We start from the raw sequence: 27,209 nt of genomic DNA, 5'->3' as shown, positions 1-27,209 counted from the left end.
AATCCACCCAAAACCTCTGAGGTAGGAACCAGTGTATCCCCACTTTACAGATAGAGAAATTAAGACACAGATGGGTAATGTAACTAGTGTTAGCTTACACGAAATGTTACTGGCAGAGCCAGGAGGTAAAAGTAAACCCAGGTATCTGTTCCACAGCTCCTTCTTGTAAGTGCTGTGCCACATCGGTCCATACATCTTTACTAATGAAGAGAAAGAGCATTATTTCTATTGACCTGAAACAAACAGACTGCCAAATACTTCTCCAGGAAAGATGGGTTTATTCTGCGATAAGCAAAGAATTACACTTTAGGGTCTGCAACCACAGCGAGCCACAGCACAAGTCGTGTGTCCCCCCCAGGGACATTGTTGTTCTTCTTACAACACTTGTAAGAAGAAAAGGAAGTTGGGAAGGCTATAAAAAACAAAGAGTCCATGGGTTTTCTTTGGCTGAGTCGTTGCCAGGAAAGAAGACAGGTCTTCTCCCTATCAGCCTCTGCTAACGTCACAGAGTGTGAGAGTTCCCCCTTCCAGTAGCCCAAGTCTATTTAATTGCACTTTCTATTTTTTAATTTTTTTTACATTTCCCACAGAGCACAGCAGAGCTGAAGTTCAAAAATTAGATCCATAGTCATTAAGAGCATAAAGCACCATCTATTCCAACAGCATTATCTTAAGCCCCAGAAAGTGACACTCAGAGAGGGGTCTCCCCAGCCCACCAGGCCAGAGCCGATGGAGACTCGTTTTCAGTTTCAGGCCCACTGACTCTTCTCCCTCTGGGGAGGTAGGTGAGAGGAGGGAGGAGTGTTTGCCATGGCCCCGCCCCCATCCTTGCCTTCCTGCAGAGCAGAGGTGACCTGCTCGGCATTCCCTGGGACGTGCTGCAGCGATGGGGAAGGCAGCAGGAGATGAGACGTACTTCCAGAGGAGCAGTCTGTTCTGGGTCACTGTCATCACCCTCTCCTTTGGCTATTACACGGTAAGGGCAGCGGGCCCCGGGCAAGGCCATGCGAGGGGACAGAGTGCTGCCTTGAGCCACAAGATCCGCACCTACGACACGGAGAGGTCGCGCAGGCGCAATCGCGGCTCTCGAGCGCTCTAAGCCAGGGGACTAGACCCGGGAAGAAGACGCAGGCGCACCCGTCTGCCCGCGCCTTCCGCCTGTGTTGAGATCTTGAGAAACCGGTTGCCCACGCTTTCCCTATATGAAGGCAGGGAATACTCCCCACCCCATGACTCGGTGTCTAGATCTTTCAAGATGGTGGTGGCGAAGTCGAATGCCGGTGGGGCTGCTACCTCCTGTTTCCGTACAGCCAAACCGCTGCCCTCGCTGGTCACGGTCCTGGGGCTGGGATATTTCGGGGTAAGATGTAGGGCGGGGTGCATCTGTTTTGGCCCGCCAGGCTCCCGTAGGGCGAGGGGCGCTGTTGGGGGGGCGGGGTCTTGCGCTTGCGCGCCTGGCGCTTGCCGAGGTTATTGGCGTAAGCGGAAGGTCGGTGGGCTTGCAAGCTTTCTGCTTGAAAATGTACCTGTGTTTGCGTCCCCACGGTTACTAGGGCTTAGCCAGGTTTGAATAGAACTCAAGAAGGAGGTCAAGTTGACGGACAGTTCTAGGCCTGCCAAGTCAGGATAGGGCTTCCAAAGCAGAATGTTTGAGGCAGTTGGAATTGCTTGGAAAATGGGGGTAAACCTCAAGGATGGGTAGAATTTAATGGGTAAGAAGAGTTAGAGAGGATATACATGTTATGACATAGATGTGGAATCATGAAGACAGAGAATCTCTACTGAGAGGAGCAGCGACTTTTGTTTGGCAGACAGAATTCATTTAAAGGATACAGGAAAGATACCCAGAAAAGTAAGTTGAGGACTAAATTGTGTAAGTCATTAGTAACAGAAGTCAGCCAACCTGGGCACTAAATCTGATAACCACAGAGTTTCCTCAGCATAAATCTCCCACTAGAATCGCTTTCAGAAAATAGAAGTAAAGAATGGAAGCCCAGATGACTTAGCTCAGAGTTTCTTTGGTCTGTTCCTTGTTCTTATAGAATCGGGAGTATTTAATAGCCTCGGTTAAAAATAGATTTAAGTGACCTAATAGGCATTCTGTGCTTCTGGTTCTCTTTCAGTGGGTGATCTTCTGGCCTGAGGCTATTCCGTATCAGAGCCTCGGGCCGCTGGGCCCCTTCACTCAGTACTTGCTGGAGCATCATCACACCCTCCTGCACAGCTGGTAAGGAGAGCTGCAGAAATGGGGTGTGGACCCTGCAGCTCCAGTGTCCCCGTAGACCTGGAAGGCCCCCGGTGCCTTCTAAGAGTGGTGCTTGTTCACATGAAAGCACCTTTCTCTTGGGGGTTTCTGTGTTAGATTTCATCAGCAGAGAACCATCACCTTAAACTAGGCTGACTTTTGTTTCAGGTATTGGCTTGCGTGGCTGATTCACGTGGGAGAGTCCTTGTATGCCATTGTATTGTGCAAGTAAGTGTTTTTAATAGGTCTTTGTCGCTTTTCTCTTGGTATCTAATATAAGTTGAGAGTAGCCACATTTAAATAATTCATGCGCTTGTAGGCCGAGAACACTCTCAGGTAGAGTTGAATCCCCACACCGAATACTGAGCCTGTCTCAGTACCCGGAGGGAGTACTCAGTAAATAGTTAATGAATGGATTCATTTGTGTTAATGAGTCAATCATTTAGTCATTTAATTTAGATGATTTTTCTTCTTTTTTTCAAAAGTCTCTGTATAGCCCCAACTAGAAGAAAAGATTAAGAGGTTGCCTTCTAGTTTGAAAAAGAGCTGTATTGACCTAGCCCAATGATTCTCAGCCTAGTTTCACCACTGAATCACCTGAGGAGCTTTCTCAACATTCACTTCTCTGGTTTCCAGGCCCAGAGATCCTAACGTAGTAGCCTTGCTTCAGAGGTAGGAACATGTTATTTTTTCAAGGTCTGTAGGTGATTCTGGGATGCACTGCAGGCTGAAAGTCCTGCGACTAGACCCTACTCTACAGTTGCCAGTGCAGGATAATACAATGTGAGAGAACTGAAAAGGCTTTTCTTTACATTTAGACTTTATGTAAGCACACAGAAAGTATGGTGTAATGAAAGAGATGGTTATAGTAATGCCAGATTGCTTTGCAATTGATTATTTTTCTTCTGATCAAGATTAATTACCACCTCTGTTTTTGTGGTATTACTTCTAAAAGTGGAAAATAAGATACTTTATTGTTTTAATAATAAAAGTAATGAATACTTCTTGGGTACACACTATGCCAGACAAGTGCTAACTGATTTAAATAGATTATGTTCCTCCACCTTCTGGTTTATTAAACAAGCTGGACTTTGTAGGAGAGGAGGAGAAAGCAGCTTTATTTTTTCGCCCGTCTCCACTCCCCCAAGGATTACTGTCTGTCTCCCACCCTAGCCCTGGACGAAATCTGAAGCAGGTCCATAGATTTTCCAGTCACTATCTCATATTATCTGGTCAAGTCCAGTCTATTCATTAAAACTATGAACTTTTATCTAATTCAGAACATCTGTTCTCCTCCAGCTGGGGCTCAGCAGCCTGCTGTGGGGAAGAGGGGGTAGTTGATGTCTTCCCTCTCATTCCATCATTCCAGCTTTGTTCCCTGTTCACTAGCGACAGCTGCCTGTGGCCCCTTGGGGTGCTGGGAGTAGTTAGCAGAAGCAGAGCACAGTCTGCCTCGTGATCAGGCAGCTGGGTGCTGTGGTGGTTGCATACCCATTGTTGACTCTTTCTCTCCAAAGGAGCCTTGGTGGAGTTTTGAGAAACCGCCCATCACTAGGGATCTCCCTTCTGCAGTTCCCTTGACAGTTCCTTCAGACCTCAGTCAGTATGTCACTGCAGTTTTCCCTTAGGATCTGTAATGGGGGGCGTGGTGGGGGGGCAGTTTCCCTTTTATTGAGATCTCTTCTACCCTTTAGTTAGGCCTCTGGGGCGGGGTTGCTTTTAAGCTCACCCATGCCAGTGCCCTTCCACAAGACCTGTAAGGCTCACGATGACAGCTTCCTTATCCGTCCAGCAGGATAAATCTGCAAGTGCGTGCAGTTCCCTGGGCAGCCATGTACCAGTAGTTAAACGTCTGAGTTAGATATTAAGCCTCCCTCGAATTACTGGGGACTCTTGCCAGGCTGAGTGGTTCCATTGAAGCTGTTCTTTGGGCTGACTTGGGATAGGAAGTGCCGCAGCACTAATACCTCCTTGTAACGGCCTCTTCAGGCTCTCAGTGAGAGCTTAGCTCGGAGGCGTGTGGTCCAGCCCTCCACATTATAGTGTTGGAGTACTTTACACCTATTTTGTTATCGTCATTTGGAGCCTCTAATGAAAACGAAAAGACTCAAATTGAACATCCTGCTCTCGAGTTCTTTGATAGGCAGTGGGAGAAGAGGCATAGAGAGGTTAGGGCACTATTCTCACATTCCTGAAATCATTTCTTTATGGCCTAACGTGTTGCAGTGTATCATTGATGACTGTAAACCAGAATGAATATTCCTTTTGACTTATGAACGAATACATTTAAGTGAAAGAATCATGAAGACATGTAGAACAATTGGAAGCCCTACCCCACATCCCACTATCCAGCAATAAAAAGAAATTGATGAATTCCATTTAATCAGACATAAGACTTGACTGAACATTCGACTTTATAGCCACCATATCTATATACATATAGATATAAACTCTTGTATAACTTTTTTCTATTGTCATATATGCCTGTTTTCCTGTGTCTATACCTATAAATTTACCTCATTTCATTAGTACATAGTATTCTGTTATATAGATGTGCCTTAATGTATTTAACAAATCCTCCTCCTGACAGACTTTTAAGCCTCTAGTTTTGGGTTTGTTTTTTTTTTGACTATTATAAATAATGCTGCGTAAACGTGAATTTCTTGTACATCCTGGCTCACTTTCATATATATTTCATTTTTCTATTGTTTGGTGGTAGAATGTATGAAGATAGTTGATTCTACTGACCTCACACCCAGTGACCTTGATACATTCATTTTTTAGTTCTAATACTTCATCTGTTCATCTAATAGTTCATCATTAATAATTTAAAAGATTCATTTTTTCTAGGTACACAATTGTCTCTAGAAATAAAGACAGTTTTATTTCTTCCTTTCAATTCCGTATACCTTTTATTTATGTTTTTTCCCTCGTTGCTGGCTAGTACGTCCAGTCCAGTGTCAACCAGAAGTGGTGACAGTAGGCATCTTGGCCTTGTTCCTAATCAAAGGGAAAGCTTTCAGCATTCTGCCTCGTGTTTTCTCTAGAGTTGTATAGACCTTCTCAGTCAGAATAAAGAAGTTCCCTTCTCCTTCTAAGTTTTCTGAGAACTTGTATTGAGAATGGATGTTGAAATTTATCAAATGCTTTTTCTGCATTTATTAAGATGATCGTGTAATTTTTCTCCTTTAATCTGTTAGTGTAGAAAATTATATATTTTTACATATATTTTTTAAAATTTTGTTTTAAATTAAAAGGCATCCACATGAGACTTATTTATATACCGATGAGACTGTAGCAAACCATTCCCTTCATCTGGGCCATTTTCTTTTGAGCTTGGTGTTCAGCAGTTTCGTTTGAATGGCTGTATAAAGAGGTATTTATTATTACCATGTGCCAGGCCCTTTACTAATCACTTTGGATAACTTATCTCAAAAATCATCTCAAAACTTGGTGAGATAAATACCATTATTCCTATTTTTCAGACAAAAAAAACTGATTCTGAGAGAGAGTGATTTGCCCAAGGTCAAGCTGGTAGTTGGCCAAGCTAGATTTACATCTGGTCCAAAACACTTGCTTTGAAGCCATCCCAGTGCTTTCTAACCCTATATGCTCATCAAAATCACGTGAGAAACAGTTTCATAATACCATGTCCTAGGCAGTAGCCAGATTGCTTCCCAGGGAAGAGTGTACCATTCTAAATGCACAAGAAAAACGAAAATCAATGAACTAAGCATTCAAGTTAGTAAGCTGGAGGAGAGCGCAACATAAGCCCCATGAAAATAGATAGAAGGAATACGTTTTTAAAAAACTAGAAGACAATAACATTAAAATTCTGGTGGATAAATTTTTCTCTTTTTTTAGGTCTAAAGGCATCACGAATAGTTGGACTCAACTCCTCTGGTTCCTGCAGACGTTCCTTTTTGGGATGGCATCTCTCTATTACTTGATTGATTACAGACCGAGACGCCATAAACAAACTTAAAAAAGATATCCAAAAAAAACTGAATCACTGTTTTGTACACTTGAAACTAATATAATATTGTAAACCAACTATACTTCAATTTTAAAAAAGAGAGAAAATATAGCATATAAAGTTCCTAGGAGATAAAAAAGATGGTCAAAAGCTTTCTCCACACTGACATTCAGCCTCACCTTTTTTGGGGGGTGCTGTGTTTACTTGATCTTTCTAGAAAGTTACGACCCTCTAGTTATTCACTATTTTCTTCATCTGCTCTGGTTAAACTTGAGTAGATAGTAGGAAAAGATTTTAGCTTCCCAGTTCTGCAGACTATCCTATTTGGCAGAGGGCTTCCAGCTACCCTCTTGCGGTCCTTGGCTGTGTTGGCATTCTCCCTGTCACCTGGTTTAAGCCACATACTAAGTTTGCTTGTTGGGATATCTTTGCTCCTACCTTCTGATTAAAACACCTTACCCTTACCACCACCATCTTATCAGCTCTCCTTTCCCCCAATTTTTTTTCCACCCACCTGGACCAAAATAGAGTGACACTTCCATAACACATCAGTTCCACCCACATTTGTTAGACACCTGTGAGGCGGGATCTTCTCCTTTCAGGCTTCCATTTCAGATTATGGAGAAAGATAAGGAAGACAAGCAAGTGCCTGGAATGGGGCGGGCCAAGAGGTGACACAGGCACAGAGGACATCCTGGGAACCAAGAAGGAACGACTGGGGAATGCTTTCTCTGCTGCTGCCAGCCAGAAGTGATGCTTCCCTCCACTCGGACCCTCCAACATAGTGCTCTGTACGTGCAGGACCTGATGTCCACCTTGAAGTCAGGACCACATCTTAAGACAGCTTCGTCTTTTCCTCTAGCACCTGTCCCATTGCCTCACACACAGGTGTTCTCAGTGTTTACCAAACAAAGGAGGGAAACTCTGATTTCACTTTGCACTTGTTCAGCATCATTCCAATTTTTATCTGAAAACTGCAGAACACATTCAGTGTACCCTTGCATCAGAGAAAAGCGCAGGACTGCCCTTGACTGGTACCGCCATGTTTCTGTGGGTCCCCTGGTGGGAAACCCGTACCTTTTTCACACTTTCCTATTCTTGGTCACTTTTTCCAGACACTGTAGATGTCTCCCTCCAGTTCTGACTCACTCAGCCATTCCTGTTCTAGAGAGTCTACACTATGGGTTCTCCAACTAGTTACTACCTCTCTCATTCACCTGGTGATAACTTAACTACTGACTGGTTGGGGCAGGAGGGTTACTGACTCACCTCAAGGAGCCTTTAGGGCTCCTTTCCTGGAGGACCGCCTGCTTGTTCACTAGGGACTAGACCTTATTTTCCTTCCATGACACAGTAGGTCATGTTATTTGTTTTAAGCAAACACTTAGGAGAAACAGCCCCCCTTCCCCCAGAAAAGAGGCCTCAAGTAAAAGCACAACCATGAAAGATGATGGACTATGAACTGGTTTTGGTGGAAATCAACTTCTGCACATAAATCCCAGTCTTTCCCTCTGTTTCTCTTGTGATTAAGGGGCTATTATTAATGGTGCCAAGCATAATATGGCAGATTACTGAATGAAATGTAGTAACTTGAATAAAATGTTGTGAATTGTGTCTCCAATCAAATGCTTTTTTTGGTCAGTTTTGATAGTATTGTCACACATTGGATTCTACTCTTTCTCAAAAAGACTCTATTCTGGAACTTTGTAGCAGGGATTTTTTTTTCACTGATAAAGAAATGCAGAATGCCCTAGTTGTAGGACATACGGTCTTCCTTACGTTGCTAGAGCTGTCTATAGTCCACTTAACTCCTCCATGTACACCAAGTTGTGGGTGGACAGAAGCATCTCCTTTCATTGCAGGATTGGCCCCCTGTTTCCACTACATCTCATTCAGTGTTTGATGTAGTCTGCAGCAAGTGAAAGGAGTACTCTGATTTTTTTTAAATGCCAAAAGTATAAAATGCTGTTATCTTATTTGGGGTATTATCATGGCCTAGAGCAAAAAAAGATCTTAGCAAACAGTGCAGGTCATTCATTTTATAGGCCCATAAGCTGCATCCCATGGAGGTGAGATAACACACAGAGGCCAGACTAACTGGATCTCATGTTCTGCCTCTTCCTCCCCCTCAGTCCAGGAGCCTAGAAGTAAGTCTAAAGCAAAAACCAAAAAGAGACAGCTTTGTGTTGCAGTCACAGTGGTGATACAGGGGAAACATCTGTGTTGAGTTTGGATGAGAAAAGGCCAGAGGCATCTTGTTGGAAACAACCATGGAGGGCAAACAGACTAAAACCCCAGATATATCAAGGGCAAGTATAGTTTGGAAGGACAAAAAAGCAAGCCCCAATGGCGGGAACAAAAACAGAAAACTAATGACCTCACAACCTAAAAACAGGCCAGATTTATAAACTAACACTATTTCCTACATTCAACATGTTTATGAGTCCATTGCAATCCAACTCCAAACGTTTTATAAGCCATGGTTTTAAAACAAGTCTTGAGTTTAAGAGGCTATACTCTAGATGTGTAAAGAGGTTCTTTAGCAAAACAACTTGCCATCTGGGAGCCTGTACGTATTTACATGGAGGGCCTGAAAACGCCAAAGAAACGTTGGAGAACCTGCCTTTAAGGTTAGAGCACGGAATGCAATCACATTGTTATTGTTGCTCAGGGCCCTTGCTGGAACCTTGTTAACTAAATCTCTTAGTTGAGCAGCCTGGGTTGTAAATATCATTTTTCCTTTCCTTCTTATCAGCACAGACAAAAAAGAATCTAGGGCGCCTGAGTAATATATTTGTAAGTCTATGAGACCCTTCTCTCTGCAAGGCTCCTTGTCCACATCGAATTGAAAATTATGGTTCCTTTTTTCTCAACGTTGGACAATGAGAGTGTGTACTTATCATTTCACATTTCTCTTTATGAAGATCTATAGTCTGATTCCATGGTGGACACTTGAAAATCCTATCCAAAATACTGTATTTGCAATTCTATCCACAAACATTTTAAGATGGCTCTTAAGGGACTTCCCTGGTGGCACAGTGGTTAAGAATCCTCCTGCCAATGCAGGGGACACGGGTTCAAGCCCTGGTCTGGGAAGATCCCACATGCCACGGAGCAACTAAGCCCATGCGCCAAAACTACTGAGCCTGAGCTCTAGAGCCGGTGAACCACAACTACTGAAGCCCACGTGCCAGAACTACTGAAGCCCGTGTACCTAGAGCCCGTGCTCCGCAACAAGAGAAGCCACTGCAGTGAGAAGCCCGCTCACTGCAACAAAGAGTAGCCCCCGCTCGCCGCAACTAGAGAAAGGCCATGCGCAGCAAGAAAGACCCAACGCAGCCAAAAATAAATAAATAAAAAATAAAATAAATTTATTTTTCAAAAAAAGATGGCTCTTAAGCTTTCTGAATAGGATTGAGTATACTAATTGCTCCATTTCTGTTTATAGTAAGGCATAAAGTTGGATTGTGGAAAATACCTTTGGTGTACTAATACTGTTCAGGGAAATATTCATGAAAGAACTTTTACTTTTTCCTGTACCAACACATTGCACTGGATGTTTGTAGTAAATAAAAAATTAATATAAATTGTCACTAAAATTGAAATCTTGACATTGCTGTAAATAAAAGAGAGGAGGGACATCTATAATATAGAGAAATGTTCCCTGAACCTCGGACATGGAAGGACCACCCTCACAACACAAATCTCCTTAAGCAATAATAACTATGAAATGCCACACCTGGTTAGTTTGTTCATTATATTTGTCTCTAATACATATGAGAATAAAGCATACTTTACATCGATACCTAAAATCACCATGCATACTAATGCTACATTCAGCACACTATTAATAATCAAAAAGTATTCTACTATCCACTGAGACTGAAGTTGGCATTTACCTGGCTCCAGACACAGGATTTTAGGCAAGTCTGTCACCTTCCTGGACCTCAATTTCATCATTAAAAAGAATAAGGGGCTTCCCTGGTGGCACAGTGGTTGGGAGTCCGCCTGCCGATGCAAGGGACGTGGGTTCGTGTCCCGGTCCGGGAAGATCCCACATGCCGCAGAGCGGCTGGGCCCCTGAGCCATGGCCGCTGAGCCTGCGCGTCCGGAGCCTGTGCTCCGCAATGGGAGAGGCCACAACAGTGAGAGGCCCGCGTACCGCAAAAAAAAAAAAAAAAAAAAAAGAATAAGAATAATTGTACATTGTGGCTGGGATGAAGATAAAATAGTAAATTTAAATGAAATCATCTATGTAAACCAACTTTGTAAACTGTAACATTCATCAAGAGTATAGTTTTTACTGGAAGGTTGGTCATGGGTGATGATGTATCCTGAATTTCTCAAACTTGACAGTGCAGATGGATTCTGTGAGATCTTGTGAAAATTCAGGCTCTGATTCAGTGAGTGTGGAGCGGGTCCAAGATTCTGCATGTCCAGCAAGCTCCCTGGTGATCTTCAGACCACTTTGAGTAGTAAGATTTTTAGAGAAAATTTAGAAGAAGAACCCAAATGGTTTGACCCTGATTTCGTGAGGCTTGGGGTTGATTTCTAGACATGACAACATGTTTGTGTCAATAAGAAGCACAGCTAAACACTCTCACTGGGAGCTCAGCACTCAGTGTAAACAATCCTTGGAGTCCTGACAATCGGGGAAAAGCACTGCTGTGGGGCTAAAAACGCTATGAATACAACAAAACAGAAACAGACTCACAGATACAGAGGACAAACTAGTGATCACCGGTGGGGAGAGGGAAAGGGGGAGGGACAAGATGGGATGGGGAATTAAAAGGTATAAACTACTATATAAAATAGATAAGCTACAAGGGTATATTGTACAGCACAAGAAATATAGCCAGTACCTTATAATAACTTCAAATGGAGTATAATCTATAAAAATTTTGAATCATTATGTTGTACACCTGAAACTAATATATATTGTAAATCAAGTATACTTCGATTTTTAAAAAAGAATTTTTAAAAAGCTGATGAAATTAGCCAGTTGGCATATCTGCATACTCCTCCCTCCTTGAGAATAAAAGTTTGGGATTGAGGTCTTTTGAAAGTAAAAAAGAACTCAATATTTTTCAAATATTTATTTTTATTCTAGACACCGATATGAAATACCTAACATCCACAACTCTTTGAGGTAACAATTTAAAGTTGAGGACACTGAGGGGAGATCCCTGCCCAAATGGCTGACCAGCTCAGGCCACTGACTCCTTCTCCCAAGATCAAACTTGAAGAAACAGTAAACACATGAGAGAAGTATGAATTCCTAAAACCAAAGGGAAAATGTAGGGAATGTTCCTGCCCACCATCCTGGACAGAAGACTAGAATTGATGTAGAGGTGGAGAAAGGGGAGCCTTGGGCAGCAGGGAGAACTAGGTTGGTGGAGAACTTTTCATCTGCTCTTCTTGTCTCTCCCTCAAATTGAGCAGACAGTTATGGGCCTGACCCTTCAGCACAGAAGTGGGCAGTAGCAGGGTCCATGGCAGCTTCTCCTGATATTAGCAACACAAAGCCCCACTGGGTGATGGGGGAGAGTTCATGAAAACAGGCTGACAGCCCTCAGGCAATCACTCCCCTATACTCCCAATCAAATCACAAGGATTGTGGACTACATTGTTATTTCTTCCTCAAGGTTCTAAAGTGAAAACCTCAGGCAAAAGAGTGACCAATGGAATGGTATCAAACAGGGACTCTTTAAGGGTTCTGTGGTTCCTGAGTTCTCATCTTTAAATCACTGATTTCAGTGTAGACTAGGGCCTGGCCTTAGCCCTCCCCCAATGCATTATCAGACCTGCTGGTTGATGCCCCAAGGGAAAACAAGATCACAGGCCCAAAGCACTGGACAGCAGAGAATGACAAGCATAAGCTGAGCCACACCTGTCATCTGAAACAGAAGTGTTGGAACATAGGGACCCGGAATCTAAAAATCCTCTTGAAGTAGGACATAAGGAGTTAATAAGAGAATATGTTAGCAATATGATATACAAATAAGAAATCACACACAAAAAAGAACTAGGTGAAAATATTAGGCATGAAAAATAAAATAGTTGAAATAAAGAACCTATTAAATGAAAACAGAACAAGTGAAATAGAATGGATGTAGTCGAAGAAAGAATTTGTAGACTCAAGCTTGTGGATGTCTCACAAGAAAATACAAAACATAAAATACAAAAGAAAAGCCTGGAAATGTGGATGATAAACATAGAAATGCCAACGCCTAGGGGTATTAGTTCCAGTTGGAGAGAAAAATAAAATGGAGTGGAAGAAATTTTTGAAGAAATAATGGAGAGTAATTTCCCCCAAATGACCTTATTTGAAATGACTTATAAAGGGCCAAACAAAAGAGATAAGGCGTACCAATCCCTAGGCATAACAATAAAATTTGAGAATAATCAAGACAAAGAGAAAATTCTAAGTTTCCAGAGAGAAAGAACGATCACCTCCAAAGGAATGACAAGGAACAGACATCAAACAGCTACACTGGATGCTAGAAGACAGTGAAAAATAGCTTAAAAGTACTGGGGAAAAATTACTTTGAATGTAGAATTTTATATTCAGCCAAATTATCATTCAAACAGGAGAAAGTGATGGGAAAAAGATTCCCTGCCTTCAAGGGCTCAGGATGTTTGCCACACAAAAAGACCCACATTGAAAACACTTTTGGAAAAAGTCCTTAAATAATAAAAGGGAAAAAAGTCAGGCAATGCTGCAGAGATATAGGGTAGGGAGGGAGGAGAGGCATCAAAGAAAAATAAAAGGATATAAACAAGCCCAAATTTAAATTATATACATTCTAGCCAATTTCCATGATGGGTATATGTGTATGTGTGTTTGGGAGGGAGGGCAGAAGGATAAGTGAACTGGGCATGAGAGTAAGTTGAAATATAGAGCTTCTTCAGTTATGTCACAATAAACCCACTGTACATTGAACTGTAAATCGAAAATGCATTTAGGGGCTTCCCTGGTGGCGCAGTGGTTAAGAATCCGTCTGCCAATGCAGGGGACACAGGTTCAAGCCCTGTTCTGGAAAGATCCCACATGCCACGGAGCAACTAAGCCCGTGCACCACAACTACTGAGCCTGCGCTCTAGAGCCCGCATGCCACAGCTACTGAAGCCCGTGCACCTAGAGCCCGTGCTCCACAACAAGAGAAGCCTTCACAATGAGAAGCCCACGCACTGCAACGAAGAGTAGCCCCCACTCACCACAACTATAGAAAGCCCGCACGCAGCAACGAAGACCCAGTGCAGCCAAAAATAAATAAATTTTTAAAAAAGAAAAGAAAATGCATTTAATACAACTAACCTGCCAAGCGTCATGTCTTAGCCTAGCCTACCTTAAACATGCTCAGAACACTTACATTAGCCTACAGTTGGGCAAAATCATCTAGTACAAATCCTATTTTATAATAAAGTATTAAATATGTGATGTAATTTGATGAATACTGTACGGAATGATTGTGTGGATGTGGAATGGTTGTAAGTGTATCAGTTGTTTACCCTTGTTATCTCCTGGCTGACTGGGAGCTGCAGTTGCTGACATTGCTCAGCATATTCAGCAAACTAGTGGCTACCAAAGGGAGCCGGTTGGGAGGAGGGGCAAAATAGATGAAAAGGATTAAGAGGTACAAACTTCTAGGTATAAAATAAATGTTAACAAGGTTGTAATGTACAACACAGGGAATTAGTCAGTATTTCATAATAACTTTGTATGGAGTGCACTCTATAAAAATATTGAATGAGTATGTTCTACACCTGAAACTAATATAATATTGTAAGTCAACCATACATAAATTTTTTTAAAAAGAACCAAACTTTAGGGCTTCCCTGGTGGCGTAGTGGTTGAGAATCTGCCTGCTAATGCAGGGGACACGGGTTCGAGCCCTGGTCTGGAGGGATCCCACATGCCACGGAGCAACTAGGCCCGTGAGCCACAAGTACTGAGCCTGCGCGTCTGGAGCCTGTGCTCCACAACAAGAGAGGCCGTGATAGTGAGAGGCCCGCGCACCACGATGAAGAGTGGCCCCCACTTGCCACAACTAGAGAAAGCCCTCGCACAGCAACGAAGACCCAACACAGCAAAAATAAATTAATTAATTAATAAACTCGTACCCCCAACATCTAAAAAAAAAAAAAGAACCAAAGTTTGAGGAACTTTCCACTTTCTAACCCTCTAGAGTCCTCTAAAATCTCAATGAACTAGAATTTTTCACCTTGATACAACCTCAGAAAACCCGAGATGAATTAACCTTATCTTTCCTGCTACTAGGAAATGAAATCACCCCAAAAAGATAAGATCTGATAAAGAGAAAGCTCCCTAAGAGGGAATCTTGCAGGTATTCTACTTTCTAAGGGAAAAGTAACAACACAGCAACCCTCTGAGAGAATTGATAAATAACAAGTCACATTTCAATCTTTTATTGTAATGGGTGTTTCCACTTAAGAGCAAAAGGCAGCAGGGTGTAATGGAATAGCACCCTAGGCTTTTTTTTTTTTTTAACATCTTTATTGGAGTATACTTGCTTTACAATGTTGTGTTAGTTTCTGCTGTGTAACAAAGTGAATCTGCTATATGTATACATATATCCCCATATCCCCTCCCTCTTGAGCCTCCCTCCCACCCTCCCTATCCCACCCCTCTAGGTGGTCACAAAGCACTGAGCTGATCTCCCTGTGCCATGCAGCTGCTTCCCACTAGCTATCTATTTTACATTTGGTAGTGTATATATGTCCATGCCACTCTCTCACTTCGTCCCAGCTTCCCCTTCCCCTTCCCCGTGTCCTCAAGTCCATTCTCTATGTCTGCATCTTTATCCCTGTCTTGCCCCTAGGTTCATCAGAACGATATTCTTTTTAGATTCCATATATATGTGTTGCACCCTTGACTTTTGAGTGACAACTATGTTCAAACTGTTACCCAATACTTACCAGCTATATTACCCTAGATAAATCTCACGTCTTTGAGTCCCAGTGTCTACTCCCTTCTCGTTTTGTTTATTTCCTTTTATCTCCATCTCCCTGATGCCCCCACTTCCAGGCAACAATTCCAAGGTGTTTGCTGTGCCTGTTCTTGGAAAATGTACACTGCTGTTTTGTGAGCAAGTATTTCTGATTTAAATGAATAGTAATATATATGTTGCCATATGTCAATTGCTACTAAACTTCGGCATCTTGAGAAGGACTCCTAGGACAGTGTGAGTTTGGTAAGTTAATCTGATTTCCAGTTAATTTTTGACAATTTGCAAAAAAAGAGCTGAGTTGCCCACATTCCCTGTTGCTCCCTTGGAGGGGAAAAAAATCATCTCTAAGACAGTGTGAGAGCCAACTGGAACTTACAAGGCTTTTGAACAAGACAGGAAACAATAGAAAAAGAAAGTCCAGGCTGGCCAACTAGTATAGCTCATCTTGGATGCCTCCAAAAATCTGTCTTAACTTTGTTCAACTTAGCCAGAATTGCATTTAACTACACAGGATATGAGACCAAATGATGTCTGTGGTCAACCCGTAATCAGAATGCTGGAACGGACTACAGAAATCTTCAGATAGACACCCCCCACCATCATTTTACACTGGGAGAAATTGTGCGCCTACAAAGAATGGTAACCACCAATGTCACACAATCAATTTGCTGTCAGACCTGGGTCTCTGACTCCTTGCTATTTCACCAAGCTGCCTGTCAGCATATTGGATGAAACATCCAAAGTAATGTTCTCAACAGCATGGCTCACCTCCCAAATATTTCACAAATATTATCCAAGAAAGATGCATTAAGAGTGAGAGTAGTTTCCATCATTGTTGTTAGAGGCCCTAAACCCCTACATCCTGTTCATGTTACTGGCGCCTGCCTTTGATACTGTATCCATAGCAATGTACAAATATTGTAAACATTCTGCAGACCTAGGGATGTTCTTGCCATTGGTTAAAGGTGCAGCAGTAATACGTTGCACATGTACACCGAAAAGGTTATTTATAGCATTTATGAAGCTTTAATGTCTGCATAGCAAAAGTATTTGCTGGGCTTATGTTCTGGGTATTACAGAATATTTCCTAGGAAACTGAAAATAAATATATTATGAAATTTCAATTTTGAAACATATTTAGTATTGTCCTGGCATCCTGTAACGGCTGTTGCAAAACACACTGTAGGCCAGAGACAAGCATTCCTTATGTAAACCCATTATATCCTTTGAATCTGCAGGAATCCCACAGAATGTTGCTTCTATGTTAATAATAATAAGAGTAACATTAATTGAACAGTCAGTGGGTGGCCAGGCGTTATGCTTAGAGCCTTGTTTGCATTTTTTCATTTAATCCTCACTTTAACCCCTAGGAGGTATGCCCTGGCATCCCATTTTCCTAATTAGAAAACTGAGGCCTAATGAAATTAAGTAGCTTGTTAACAATCAGAGCTAGTGAGGGGTAGAACCAAGAGTCAAGAGATAGCTGTGACTCCCAAACGTATGTTTGTTGCATGTGTGTTTGTTGCCTATTGGTTATAAATTACAGATGCAACCATAGCATAAAATCTCTCTCTGGCATCCATATATTCACAGTGAAATATTTTTGCTCTGTGAAATACATATTTAAAGTGGACTCCACCATCTAAATCCTTGTGTAGAAATCATTTGAATTCTACTTCAAGTAAGCAATCCATTCAAACATCCCTTTGAAATGGCATCTGGAAGGAAAAGATGTTTCCATCTGAACATGAGTCTAACCAGGGACTGGTTAGAGAGGCCTCCTCTGAAATCACTGGAGCTTGGCCTTTAAAGATCACAGTGATGCTTCCTGATTAATTCAAGAGGGGGAGGGGAAGAGGCCAGATCAGGAGCACAGAGCGAGTGAGCTGGGCAGGAGGGCTGATGCTGTTGATGATGCTATGAGGCATCATCCAACGTCAGGTCAGTGGCACTGAGGGCTTCTGGGGGTGGGCGTGGCCAGGCCCCTATCCTGATCAGGTACACATGCTATTTTTCTGGAATCACTGTGGGGAAGGTAGCTCCATTCAGGACAGCTCTAACTGTCCCCAGGGGTACCACTTCTGGTGTGACGATACATCCAGACTAGGGGGAGCAGGTAGGGAAATGGGCGTTGGCCTTTAGGGCCTGTGAGACCAGGCGTATTCAGACAGCATCAGGATGGAGATTAAGCGGCCAGTGGGGCTAGTGAGGGCTGGGCAACCAAAGGGCTGTGCTGAGGAATGGGGCGGAGCTGAATCATCCCAGTGACATTGGGGTGCGGGGAGGGGACTGTCTTGGAAAATGCAGCAAGGAGAACTCAGCCTTCATCATTTGGAAGTTCTAAAATAGAGGTTTTTATCCCAGCAACCATGAGTGAGTCAATGAACCTTTTAACATTATCTGGGATCCAAAGAGACCCAGCAACAGACAGCCTGGGCCCTCCAGGAATTGTTCTTTGGGGAGAGTGGGGGGCATTGGTGGATGCAGTATCAAAGCTCTCAGATGCACTAAGGAAAATGGACTTAGTGAATGAGATTGGAAAGCAGGGGACTTGCCTGGTAGTCCAGTGGGTAAGACTCGCGCTCCCAGTGCAGGGCGGGGTGGGGGAGGGGGGCCTAGGTTCAATCCCTGGCCGGGGAACTAGATCCCACAGGCATGCTGCAACTAAGAGTTCACATGCCACAACTAAGTATTCCACATGCCGCAATGGGGATCCCGTGTGCCGCAACTACCGGCACAGCCAAAATAAATAAAAATAAATAAATCTATTTAAAAGATTGGAAGGCAGAAGAAGGGAGCAGCTGCCACCTAATTAGCCATGCAGCCTTGAGCAAATCTTTTATTGATACCTCTTGAACTTGGGTTTCCTCATGAGGCAGTTAAACCTGAGATTTATATAAGGTACCAGCTTTAAAATTCCATAAAATTCCAAAAGCACTATCCACTCGTGAAACAATTTACTGGGAGAAGTAGTGAGCTTCCTGTCACTGGAAGTATTCGAGAAGAGTGAGAATAGCCACTTGTCTCATATGCCACAGAAAGAATTCCTATATTAGGTAGGAAGTTAAGATTTGATTTTGAGTAATAAAAACAACAAAAATAATAATAGTTAACATTGATTGAATACCTAATATGTGCCCAGCACTGTTCTAGGCATTTATACACATCTCATCTGATTCTCTCAACAAGCCCAAGAGGCATGGGTACTATTAACATCCCCATTTTACAGAGGACACTCAGATCAGAGACAGCAAGTTACCAGAGATCTCATGTCTAGAAAGGGGTAGAGCTGAGATTGGAGACCAGGTTTCTCTGACTCCCCCAAGTCTTAACCACTGCCCAGTTCTGCCTTTAGCACCTGCTGCAGCCAGGATAGGCATGCCTTCTGCCAGCCTGGGCTCTGAGTACAAGGCAATGTGACTGCCTCCAACTTCATCTTCCTCCAAGGTGGGAAATTGAGTATGGAATGCAGACAGCCAGCTTGCCAACAAGGCTGCTTTCCTAAGGCTTGTGACATGAGCAGAAAGGAGCTGCCATCGCTGCTAAGAACCTCAGCTCCTCTGGGCTCCTTACACCCGCCACTTCATTTTGCAGAAGAGGAAACGAATGCCCAGAAAGTGTGAGCTGACTACCCAAGCACACACAGCAAATAAGCAGCAGAGCTGGGAAACAGCTACCTTGAGCCTTAACTTCCAGGCCAGTTCTCAATGTCATTCTGTTTTTTAGCTTGTTAACTGAAACACTCACACACACTCACACACACACACACACACACGCACACACACACACACACACACACACACAACATAAGAGCTGGGAGTTGAGTTTATTTACTGTCTTACTGAGGACTAGAGCCCAGGAGGAAGAGGTATGTGATTTTGGAGAAGGGATATGTACAATCAAGCACACATCTCTGTAGAAGGTTGCTACCAGTCACAAGGATCAGATATCTCAGTTAATGATTTTAGTACTTTTCTAAGCATGGGACAGTGCAAGAATTTGGGTTCATAAAAATTTCTCCTGAAAATATGTAACTATCTGAGGGCCTGTTCTCGCAGTTTTCCCAGAGCACAGAGTGCCTCATTCCTGAGCTTCACCCTGAATTCTTTCCAGAGTGTTGCTATACGTCAGTAACTGCAGAGGCTAGTATCTTGATTCCTGTAGAACTGGATGGCAAGCAACATTCCTTAGTTGGCAAGTTAATCCCTATGACCGGGTTGCTCTCATATGTCCCTCAGTTTTGAGATCTGATATATACACATTTTTTTCTGATGAAGGCCTACAGATCAGGCACAACAAATTAGAGATTCACAAGAGTAGCAATTATTGAAAATTAAATTCAAAAAGATACATGCACCCCAGTGTTCACTGCAGCACTATTTACAATAGCCGGGACATGGAAGCAACCTAAATGTCCATCAACAGAGGAATGGATAAAGAATATGTGGTCCATATATACAATGGGATATTACTCAGCCACAGAAAGGAACGAAATTGTGTCATTTGCAGAGATGTGGATGGACCTAGAGACTGTCATACAGAGTAAGGCAAGTCAGAGAAAACCAATATCGTATATTAATGTGTAAGTGTGGAATCTAGAAAAATGGTACAGATGATCTTATTTGCAAAGCAGAAATAGAGACACAGACGTAGAGAACAAATGTATGGATACCAAGGGGGAAGCGGTGGGTGGGATGAATTGTGAGATTGGGATTGACATATATACACGACTATGTATAAAATAGATAACTAATGAAAACCTACTGTGTAGCACAGGGAACTCTACTCAGTGCTCTGTGGTGACCTGAGTGGGAAAGAAATCCAAAAAAGAGGGGATATATGTATATGTACAGCTGATTCACTTTGCTGTACAGCAGAAACTAACACAGCAGTGTAAAGCAACAATACTCCAATAAAAATTAATTTACAAAAACAAAAAAAAGTTAAATTCTCTGGCTCTTTTGAAAATTCTAATCTAACCTTGCCCCACACAACCAAATTTACCTCTTATTGATCCTGAATCGGCATTTCTGCCCCTTTTAGGCAAATTACTTCACTAACATTGACCCAAAAGTACATATCCCAACTACTAACCTTTTTCCGAGCCATCACTCCAGTAGAATTCCCTCCCAAATCCTCTCTTCTTTATCTGGGCAGATTGGAAATTCAGGCTCAAGTGGCAACCCTGAGGAGACAGCAAGCATTTGAACATTTAGTTGACAAACTAAATTTATACCTCAGTCAGAAATGTGCAACCCTACTTCCCCCACATTTAAGCTTTACAACACCATACAAAATATTCATTATATTTTAGATTTACAAAGGAATAAAATCTGCAGACTGGTTGGAACAGTTTAGAATTCTGCACTCATCTATATCTCTTAGTCCTAGGAAACTGAGTTAAAGCAGAATTGTTCCACAGCTAAGATATTTGCATATACCTTCTTTTCTCTTTTCCTTCCTTCCTTCTTTTTTCTTTTCTGTTCTATTTTGTTTTTGTTCCTTCTTAGTCAAGTTCAGTGGTGTTCAAATTTTGGTTGCAAAATTCTCAATTTAAGTGTGGGTTTTTTTTTTAAGGATGTTCAAGGCCTAGGTAAGTGTAGGTCACACGCTAGTTTGGGGATCGACCCTTAGCAAGATGCACTTCCATAGCCTGAGGCACATCCGCAGTGAAGAGCAGCCTTTGGAGTCCAGTGTGACCTTGGGCAGTTTTCCTATCTGTTCTCAGTCCCATTTGTAAAATGGGGGCCTTGAAGGTGGAAATAGTGGGTCCCGGGCTGCTCCACCCTGATCTCTGGCACCCACTCCCTATCTCACTCAGAGGCAGTTATTGTCCTCGGCATCATTTCCTCAATCTGCATCATGGTCACCTCCACCAGGTCCTTCACACTCAGGGACTGTGTCCTATGCTGGGTCTCAAAACTCTGTTCTCTACTTTTTCAGGGATGAGGGAGCTCTCAAGAGTTTGGGGAGGCAGGGCCCAGCCCCTCTTCTCCCTTAACACTCAGCACGTTTTCTACAGTCTCCCCAGCTGGGCCTTGTTTCCTCACCTCTGGTCCCTCCCAGTCTCCCTCTCTCGTCTGCTTCCTGCTGCCCTGCTAACCTCCTGGCTGCTAACCTCCTGGCTGGACTTGGGCAAGGCCCTTTCTCTGGACCTCAGTTTCCTCTTCTGGACAAAGATGAATGTGGCTGCAACAGGACTTGTTACTGCTATTACAAATGTATCCTGTGCTTGTTGTGAAACATCAAATCATTCAACAATGAGAATGTCTAACATAAAGTTCCCAGTTACATCCTAATCCCTGTGCATAGCAGTGATTACACCATTAGCAGCTGAATGTGCATTCTTCTAGATTTCAGCTATATACATATAAAACATATATATATATAAATAAAATAGTGTATAATATACATGCACACAGACTCACAGACATTCTTTTGTTCATGATGAGATTGTATTACACACATTTTTCTGCAACTTGCTTTCTTTATTCAACAGTAAATCTTGGAGGTAATTCCATGCTGGTGTACATAGATAGAATTCATTCATTTAATTAATTAATTTATTTACTTACAGTAAATATTTATTTACTTACAGTTTTATTGACATATAGCACTGTATAAGTTTAAGGTGTACAGCATAATGACTTGACTTACATATATCATGAAATGATTATTGCAATAAGTTTAGAGAACATCCATCATCTCATATAGATTCAAAATTAAAGGGATAGAGAAAAAATTTTTTTCCTTAATGAGAACTCATAGGATTTACTCTCCAAACAACTTTCACACAATATGTAACATACAGCAGTGTTAATTATATTTATCATGTTGTACATTACATTCTTAGTATTTATTTGTCTTATAATTGGGATTTGTACATTTTGACTGCCTTCATCCAATTCCCCCTCCAACCACCCCCCATGTCTGGTAACCACACATCTGATCTCTTTTTTGATGAGTTTCTGTGATTGGGTTTTTTGAACTATAACTGACCTACAACACTGTATTAGTTCCTGTTACTCAACATAGTGACTTGCTATTTCTATACATTTCAAAATGAACACCATGATAAGTCTAGTTGTCATCTGTCACCATGCAAAGATATGACACAATTATTGACTATATTCCCCACACTGTACATTTCATATTGTTGCAGTAAAAACAGAAATGAGACATTTCTTTTCTGATAAACAAGTAAAATAAGGAAACAATGAACAGGCTGGGGAAATAGCATAAACAGGCCTAAAAGAGTTAAGCAATCCTGGTTATTCTTTAGCTGTTATACTAACAAACACCTGTAGCTAGACTTGTCCTTCACAAAGCAGATTACTCTCTGACTCCATATGAATCACCCTTCGCACCTGGCATTTCTTCTCCCCCTATACTCCCTTGTGGCACTCTTCATTTCAGAAAGAAGGTCACTGGCCGATAACTTCAGGGACACCAGACCCCACTGATGAGCCACCTGACACCAGCTCTGGCCATGAATTTGCTGAAGGAAAAAAATGCAAGTCCTTCATTGCTTTGAACCTTATCACCTACCTGCAGACCATGAGCCCCAGGATAGAAACCTCTCTCTATTCCCAGAAAAGGAAGGGCACAGTTCTTGAGGTGCTAGCCTGCTGTTACCCCTTTTGCCAGGCAAAGATTAAAGCCATTTTCCTCATTCCTCCAAAACTCGGTCTCCGTATTTCTTTTTGGCATCGGTGCCCAGAGAGCCAAGACTTTTGGCATCAATATCTGCCACTCATTTATTCTGCAAATGGAAGTTTGTACCTTTTAATCTCTCTCCTATTTCTTTCCTCCTCCAACCCCCATCCCCTCTGGAAACCACCTTTTTGTTCTCTGTATCTATAATTCTGCTTCTATTTTGCTGTATTTGTTCATTTGTTTTGTTTTTTAGATTCCACATACATGTGAAATCATACAGTATTTGTCTTTCTCTGTCTGACTCTTTTCACTAAGCATAATACCCTCTAGGTGGATCCATGTTGTCACAAATGGCAAGATTTCATTATTTTTATGGCTAAGTAATATTCCACTGTGTGTGTGTGTGTGTGTGTGTGTGTGTGTATACACACACATACATATATATCATATCTTCTTTATCCATTCATCTATTAATGGACACTTAGGTTGCTTCTGTATCTTGGCTACTGTAAATAATGCTATAATAAACACAGGGGTGCATGTATTCATTCTAATTAATGTTTTTGTTTTCTTCAGATAACTACCCAGGAGTGGAATTACTGGATCATATGGCAATTCTATTTTTAATCTTTTGAGGAATCTCTATATGGTTTTCCATAGTGGCTACAGATTCAATGCAACCCTTATTAAAATATCAAGAGCATTTTTCACAGAACTAGAACAAATAATTCTAAAATTCGTATGGAAACACAAAGACCCAGAATAGCCAAAACAATCTTGAGAAAGGAGAACAAAACTGGAGATATTATGCGCCCTGATTTCAAACTATACTACAAAGCTACAGTAATCAAAACAGCATGGTACTGGGACAAAAACAAACACACAGATCAAGGGAACTGAATAGAGAGCCCAGAAATGAATCTACACAATCTGTCAAAGGAGGCAAGAATATACAATGGAGAAAAGACAGCCTCTTTAAAAAACGGTGTTGGGAAAACGGGACAGCTACATTCAAAAGAATCAAACTAGACTACTCTCTCACACCATGCACAAAAGTAAATTCAATATGGATCACAGACTTAAATGTAAGACTCGATTCTAGAAGAAAACATAGGCAATAAGCTATGTGACATCAATGTTAGTAAATTTTTTTTGGATATGTCTCAGGCAAAAGAAACAAAAATAAACAAATGGGACTATATCAAACTAAAAAGCTTTTGCACAGTGAAGGAAACTATGAACAAAATGAAAAAGCCACCTACGAATTGGGAGTAGATATTTGTAAATGTTAATATCCAAAATATATGAAGAACTCATACAACTCAATAGCAAAAAACCAAACAAGCTGATTTTAAAATGTGCAGATCTGGATAGACATTTTTCCAAAGAAGACATAGAGATGGTCAACAGACACATGAAAAGATGCTTAACATCATTAATCATCAGTGAAATGCAAATCAAACCACAATGAGATATCATCTCCCACTGTCAGAATGGCTATTGTCAAAAAGGGAACAGGGGCTTCCCTGGTGGCGCAGTGGTTGAGAGTCTGCCTGCTAATGCAGGGGACACGGGTTCGAGCTGGGAGGATCCCACATGCTGCGGAGCAGCTGGGCCCGTGAGCCACAACTACTGAGCCTGCGCGTCTGGAGCCTGCGCTCCGCAACAAGAGAGGCCGTGAAAGTGAGAGGCCTGCGCACTGCGATGAAGAGTGGCCCCCGCTTGCCACAACTAGAGAAAGCCCTCGCACTGAAATTAAGATCCAACACAGCCAAAAATAAATTAAAAAAAAAAAAAAGGAACAAATAACAAGCATTGGCAAGGATGTGGAGAAAAGGGAAATTCATTTATTATAACATTTCCTTAGTATACCATATGTCATCTGTGTGTTTCATTTCCTTAGTACACCATATGTCATCTGTGTGTTTCATTGTCTAAGTGAAACTGTAAAGTCAAAGGGTATACACATATAAAATTGTTGTAGACATTGGCAAATGGCCCTCCACAAAGGCTGTACAAATTTATATTCCCAACAACAGTCAATGAGGCTTACATCATGGAAAGGTAGAGCCATCAGAAGAAACAAATTTGAGGAGATAGGTCATTTTAGGCCCACTGGAGCCTGAAAAGATGATCCCCAGCCCAGAGGACTGGGAGAAGGGCTGCCTCCACCAGGCTGAGGATGGGTATAATAGTGACCGCCCCACAAGATACTCATTAGTTACAAAAGGGAAAGCAGTAATTTTGCGATGGAAAAACCTGGCAGACATCACCTTTACCACATCGTCTTTTCAAAGTTAACATCACCAATAACGAGACAGAGCAGTATCATAAGTGTCTTCTGATGTGGTGCACTGGAAGAACACAGCATCACTCATACGAGGTTCTCAACAAAAATGCAGAAACTCAAACTCTTCATGAAAAAAGTTCAAGTTGAGGGACATTCTACAAAATAATTGGACAATATTCTTCAGAAGTGTCAAGGTTATGAAAGACAAAACTCACTAGCCTGGACTCTTAAAACTGTCCAATTATGAGAGACAAAAAAAGACAGGAGCTGTTCTAGATTAAAGGAGCCTAAAGAGACATGACAATTGAATCAAGGCGGGATCCTGGATTGCATCCTGGGCCAGAAAAAGAACAGTAGTGAGACAACTGGCAACATATGAATAAAGTCTGTAGCTTCTTTAATAGCATTGTATTAATGTTAATTTCCTGACTTTGATAATTCTACTGCAGTTCTTAAGATGTTAATATGTGGGGAAGCTGGTGAAAAATATTCAGTAACTCGCTGTATTATTTTTGTAAATCTAAACTTATTTCAAAACAAAAAGTTTTTTTAAAAAAAGAAGAGGGTTGGCATGATTGAGTCATCCTTCAGCCAAAACCCTGCCAGCACTTCTGCCTACAGCACAAAGGCTGACTCTCCTGAGAGTGGCATTCGAGGCTCTCAATAATCTGGCCAAACATCCCCCCAGATTTATGGCTCCCCACTCTCCTGTAAACCACTCACACCCCACTAACCTCCATGGCACACAGTACCTCTTGCTTAGAAAAACCCTACTCATGTTCAAAGGCCCCCTTCGTAGGGCCTTAACTCTGCACTTACTTCAGGAAGCAGAGTCAGCAGCGGCTCTTACTTGGTCAGCAGTTGACTTTCCTGACTCCCTGTGTAATAGGGAACAACAAATCTGATTCCATATTGGATCTGTTTCTTTTTTTTTAACCTTTGTATTCTGCCGTTTTTGCTACAAGTTAATCACTAAAGGGATGTGGGCTATACCTTAAAGTATACATAATAGCCCATCTCTGAAAACCCTGCCTCCCATGCCTGAGGGTTAAGCTAAAACACTTTTCTTTAAGCTCACTGGAAATATCCTGACCAAGCCCACCTGTGAATGGCTTCAGGAATGAAGAAATTAACACACCCCCTCCGAAGTCTGGCCAGAACCAGGAAATATATCTCCTTTTTTTACTTTACATCCTCACCTCCCCCTCTTTGTTCCATAAAAGAAACTAGCATCCAAACCTGGGCAAGATGGTTCTCTGGGAAACTAGTCCATGCGGTCTGCTGGCTTTCTGAATAAAGTCACTATTCCTTGCCCCCAACAACTCCTCTCTCGAATTTATTGGGCTGTCCTGTTGCAAGCAGTGTGAGCTTGTACTTGGTAACACCTGGAAACCCTTAACTCCACCTGAGGGCCTCTGCAGGCCTGCGCATTGCTCACACCCTTTCTACCCTCAAGGAACTCCCAACCTGCAGATAAATAACGTGACAAAACAACAGTGACCAGCTGAGGAGAGCTCCTCAGAGGCAGGCAAGGAAAATCACGTTTTCTGCCATGAGGTAGGAGTTACTGTTACCCCCTCTGCAACAATGACCTGGCTGGGGAAACAACATAGACAGGCCTGAAAGAGTTAAGCAATCTTGATTAGTCTTTAGCTGTTACTACTAACAAACACTTGTAGCTAGACTCTTCCTTCACAATGCTGATTGCTCTCTGACTCCATGTGAATCGCCCTTTGTACCTGGCATTTCTTCTCCCCCTACCCTCCGTTGTAGCACTCTTCATTTCAGAAAGAAGGTCATGGTGATAACTTCAGGGACACCAGACCACCTGACGCCAGCTTTGGCCATGAATTTGCAGAAGAAAAGAAATGCAAGACCTTAATTACTTTGAGCCTTATCCCCTACCCCAGACCAGGAGCCCCGGGCTATAGAACCTTTCCCTATTCCCCAGGGAAGGGGGCACAGTTCTTGAGGCGCTAGCCTACTACGTTTCCCTTTTGCCTGGCCAAAGAATAAAGCTACTCTTTTCTACTGCCTCCAGACTGTCTCAGTATTTCTATTCGGCATTGG

At 42.2% G+C, this 27,209-nt stretch overlaps 1 protein-coding gene and 1 long non-coding RNA gene across 7 annotated transcripts in view; one reads left to right on the top strand and one right to left on the bottom strand.

Moving 5' to 3' along the window:
* Positions 1 to 27,209, bottom strand: part of LOC132507451 (uncharacterized) — a 117,713-nt gene that overhangs the window by 79,156 nt on the left and 11,348 nt on the right. For 2 of the 3 annotated variants that reach the window (XR_009536198.1, XR_009536199.1), the window contains one exon: positions 20,288 to 20,378. This is a non-coding gene — a long non-coding RNA (uncharacterized LOC132507451). Of the gene's footprint in view, positions 1 to 20,287; positions 20,379 to 21,243; positions 21,388 to 27,209 lie in introns of those variants that run through there. The other variant, XR_009536200.1, reaches the window with a different exon arrangement.
* TMEM254 (transmembrane protein 254) lies at positions 837 to 9,776 on the top strand. Of its 4 annotated transcripts, none has more exons than XM_060126869.1 (4): positions 837 to 976; positions 2,124 to 2,227; positions 2,414 to 2,473; positions 6,110 to 7,849. In XM_060126869.1, exons 1-4 carry the CDS (start codon positions 887 to 889, stop codon positions 6,228 to 6,230), a joined length of 375 nt encoding a protein of 124 aa, XP_059982852.1. In that variant the 5' UTR covers positions 837 to 886; the 3' UTR covers positions 6,231 to 7,849. The 4 variants fall into 4 exon arrangements, with proteins under 4 accessions (XP_059982852.1, XP_059982853.1, XP_059982854.1 ...); XM_060126870.1 differs by lacking the exons at positions 837 to 976; positions 6,110 to 7,849 and adding exons at positions 1,030 to 1,360; positions 3,763 to 4,055; XM_060126871.1 differs by lacking the exons at positions 837 to 976; positions 6,110 to 7,849 and adding exons at positions 1,032 to 1,360; positions 8,977 to 9,776.

This window comes from Lagenorhynchus albirostris, chromosome 16, assembly GCF_949774975.1.
Source record: "Lagenorhynchus albirostris chromosome 16, mLagAlb1.1, whole genome shotgun sequence".
Lineage (NCBI taxonomy): Eukaryota > Metazoa > Chordata > Mammalia > Artiodactyla > Delphinidae > Lagenorhynchus > Lagenorhynchus albirostris.
Note: the sequence above shows the minus strand (reverse complement) of the source record. Positions and strands in the feature narration are given on the sequence as shown.

Bases quoted from the DNA above. Each gene is read 5' to 3' on its own strand.
- TMEM254 (XM_060126868.1), top strand. From the start codon at position 1,256: ATGGTGGTGGCGAAGTCGAATGCCGGTGGGGCTGCTACCTCCTGTTTC. The intron at 2,228-2,413 runs GTAAGGAGAGCT...CTTTTGTTTCAG, and splicing joins CACACCCTCCTGCACAGCTG to GTATTGGCTTGCGTGGCTGA. The intron at 2,474-6,109 runs GTAAGTGTTTTT...CTCTTTTTTTAG, and splicing joins TATGCCATTGTATTGTGCAA to GTCTAAAGGCATCACGAATA.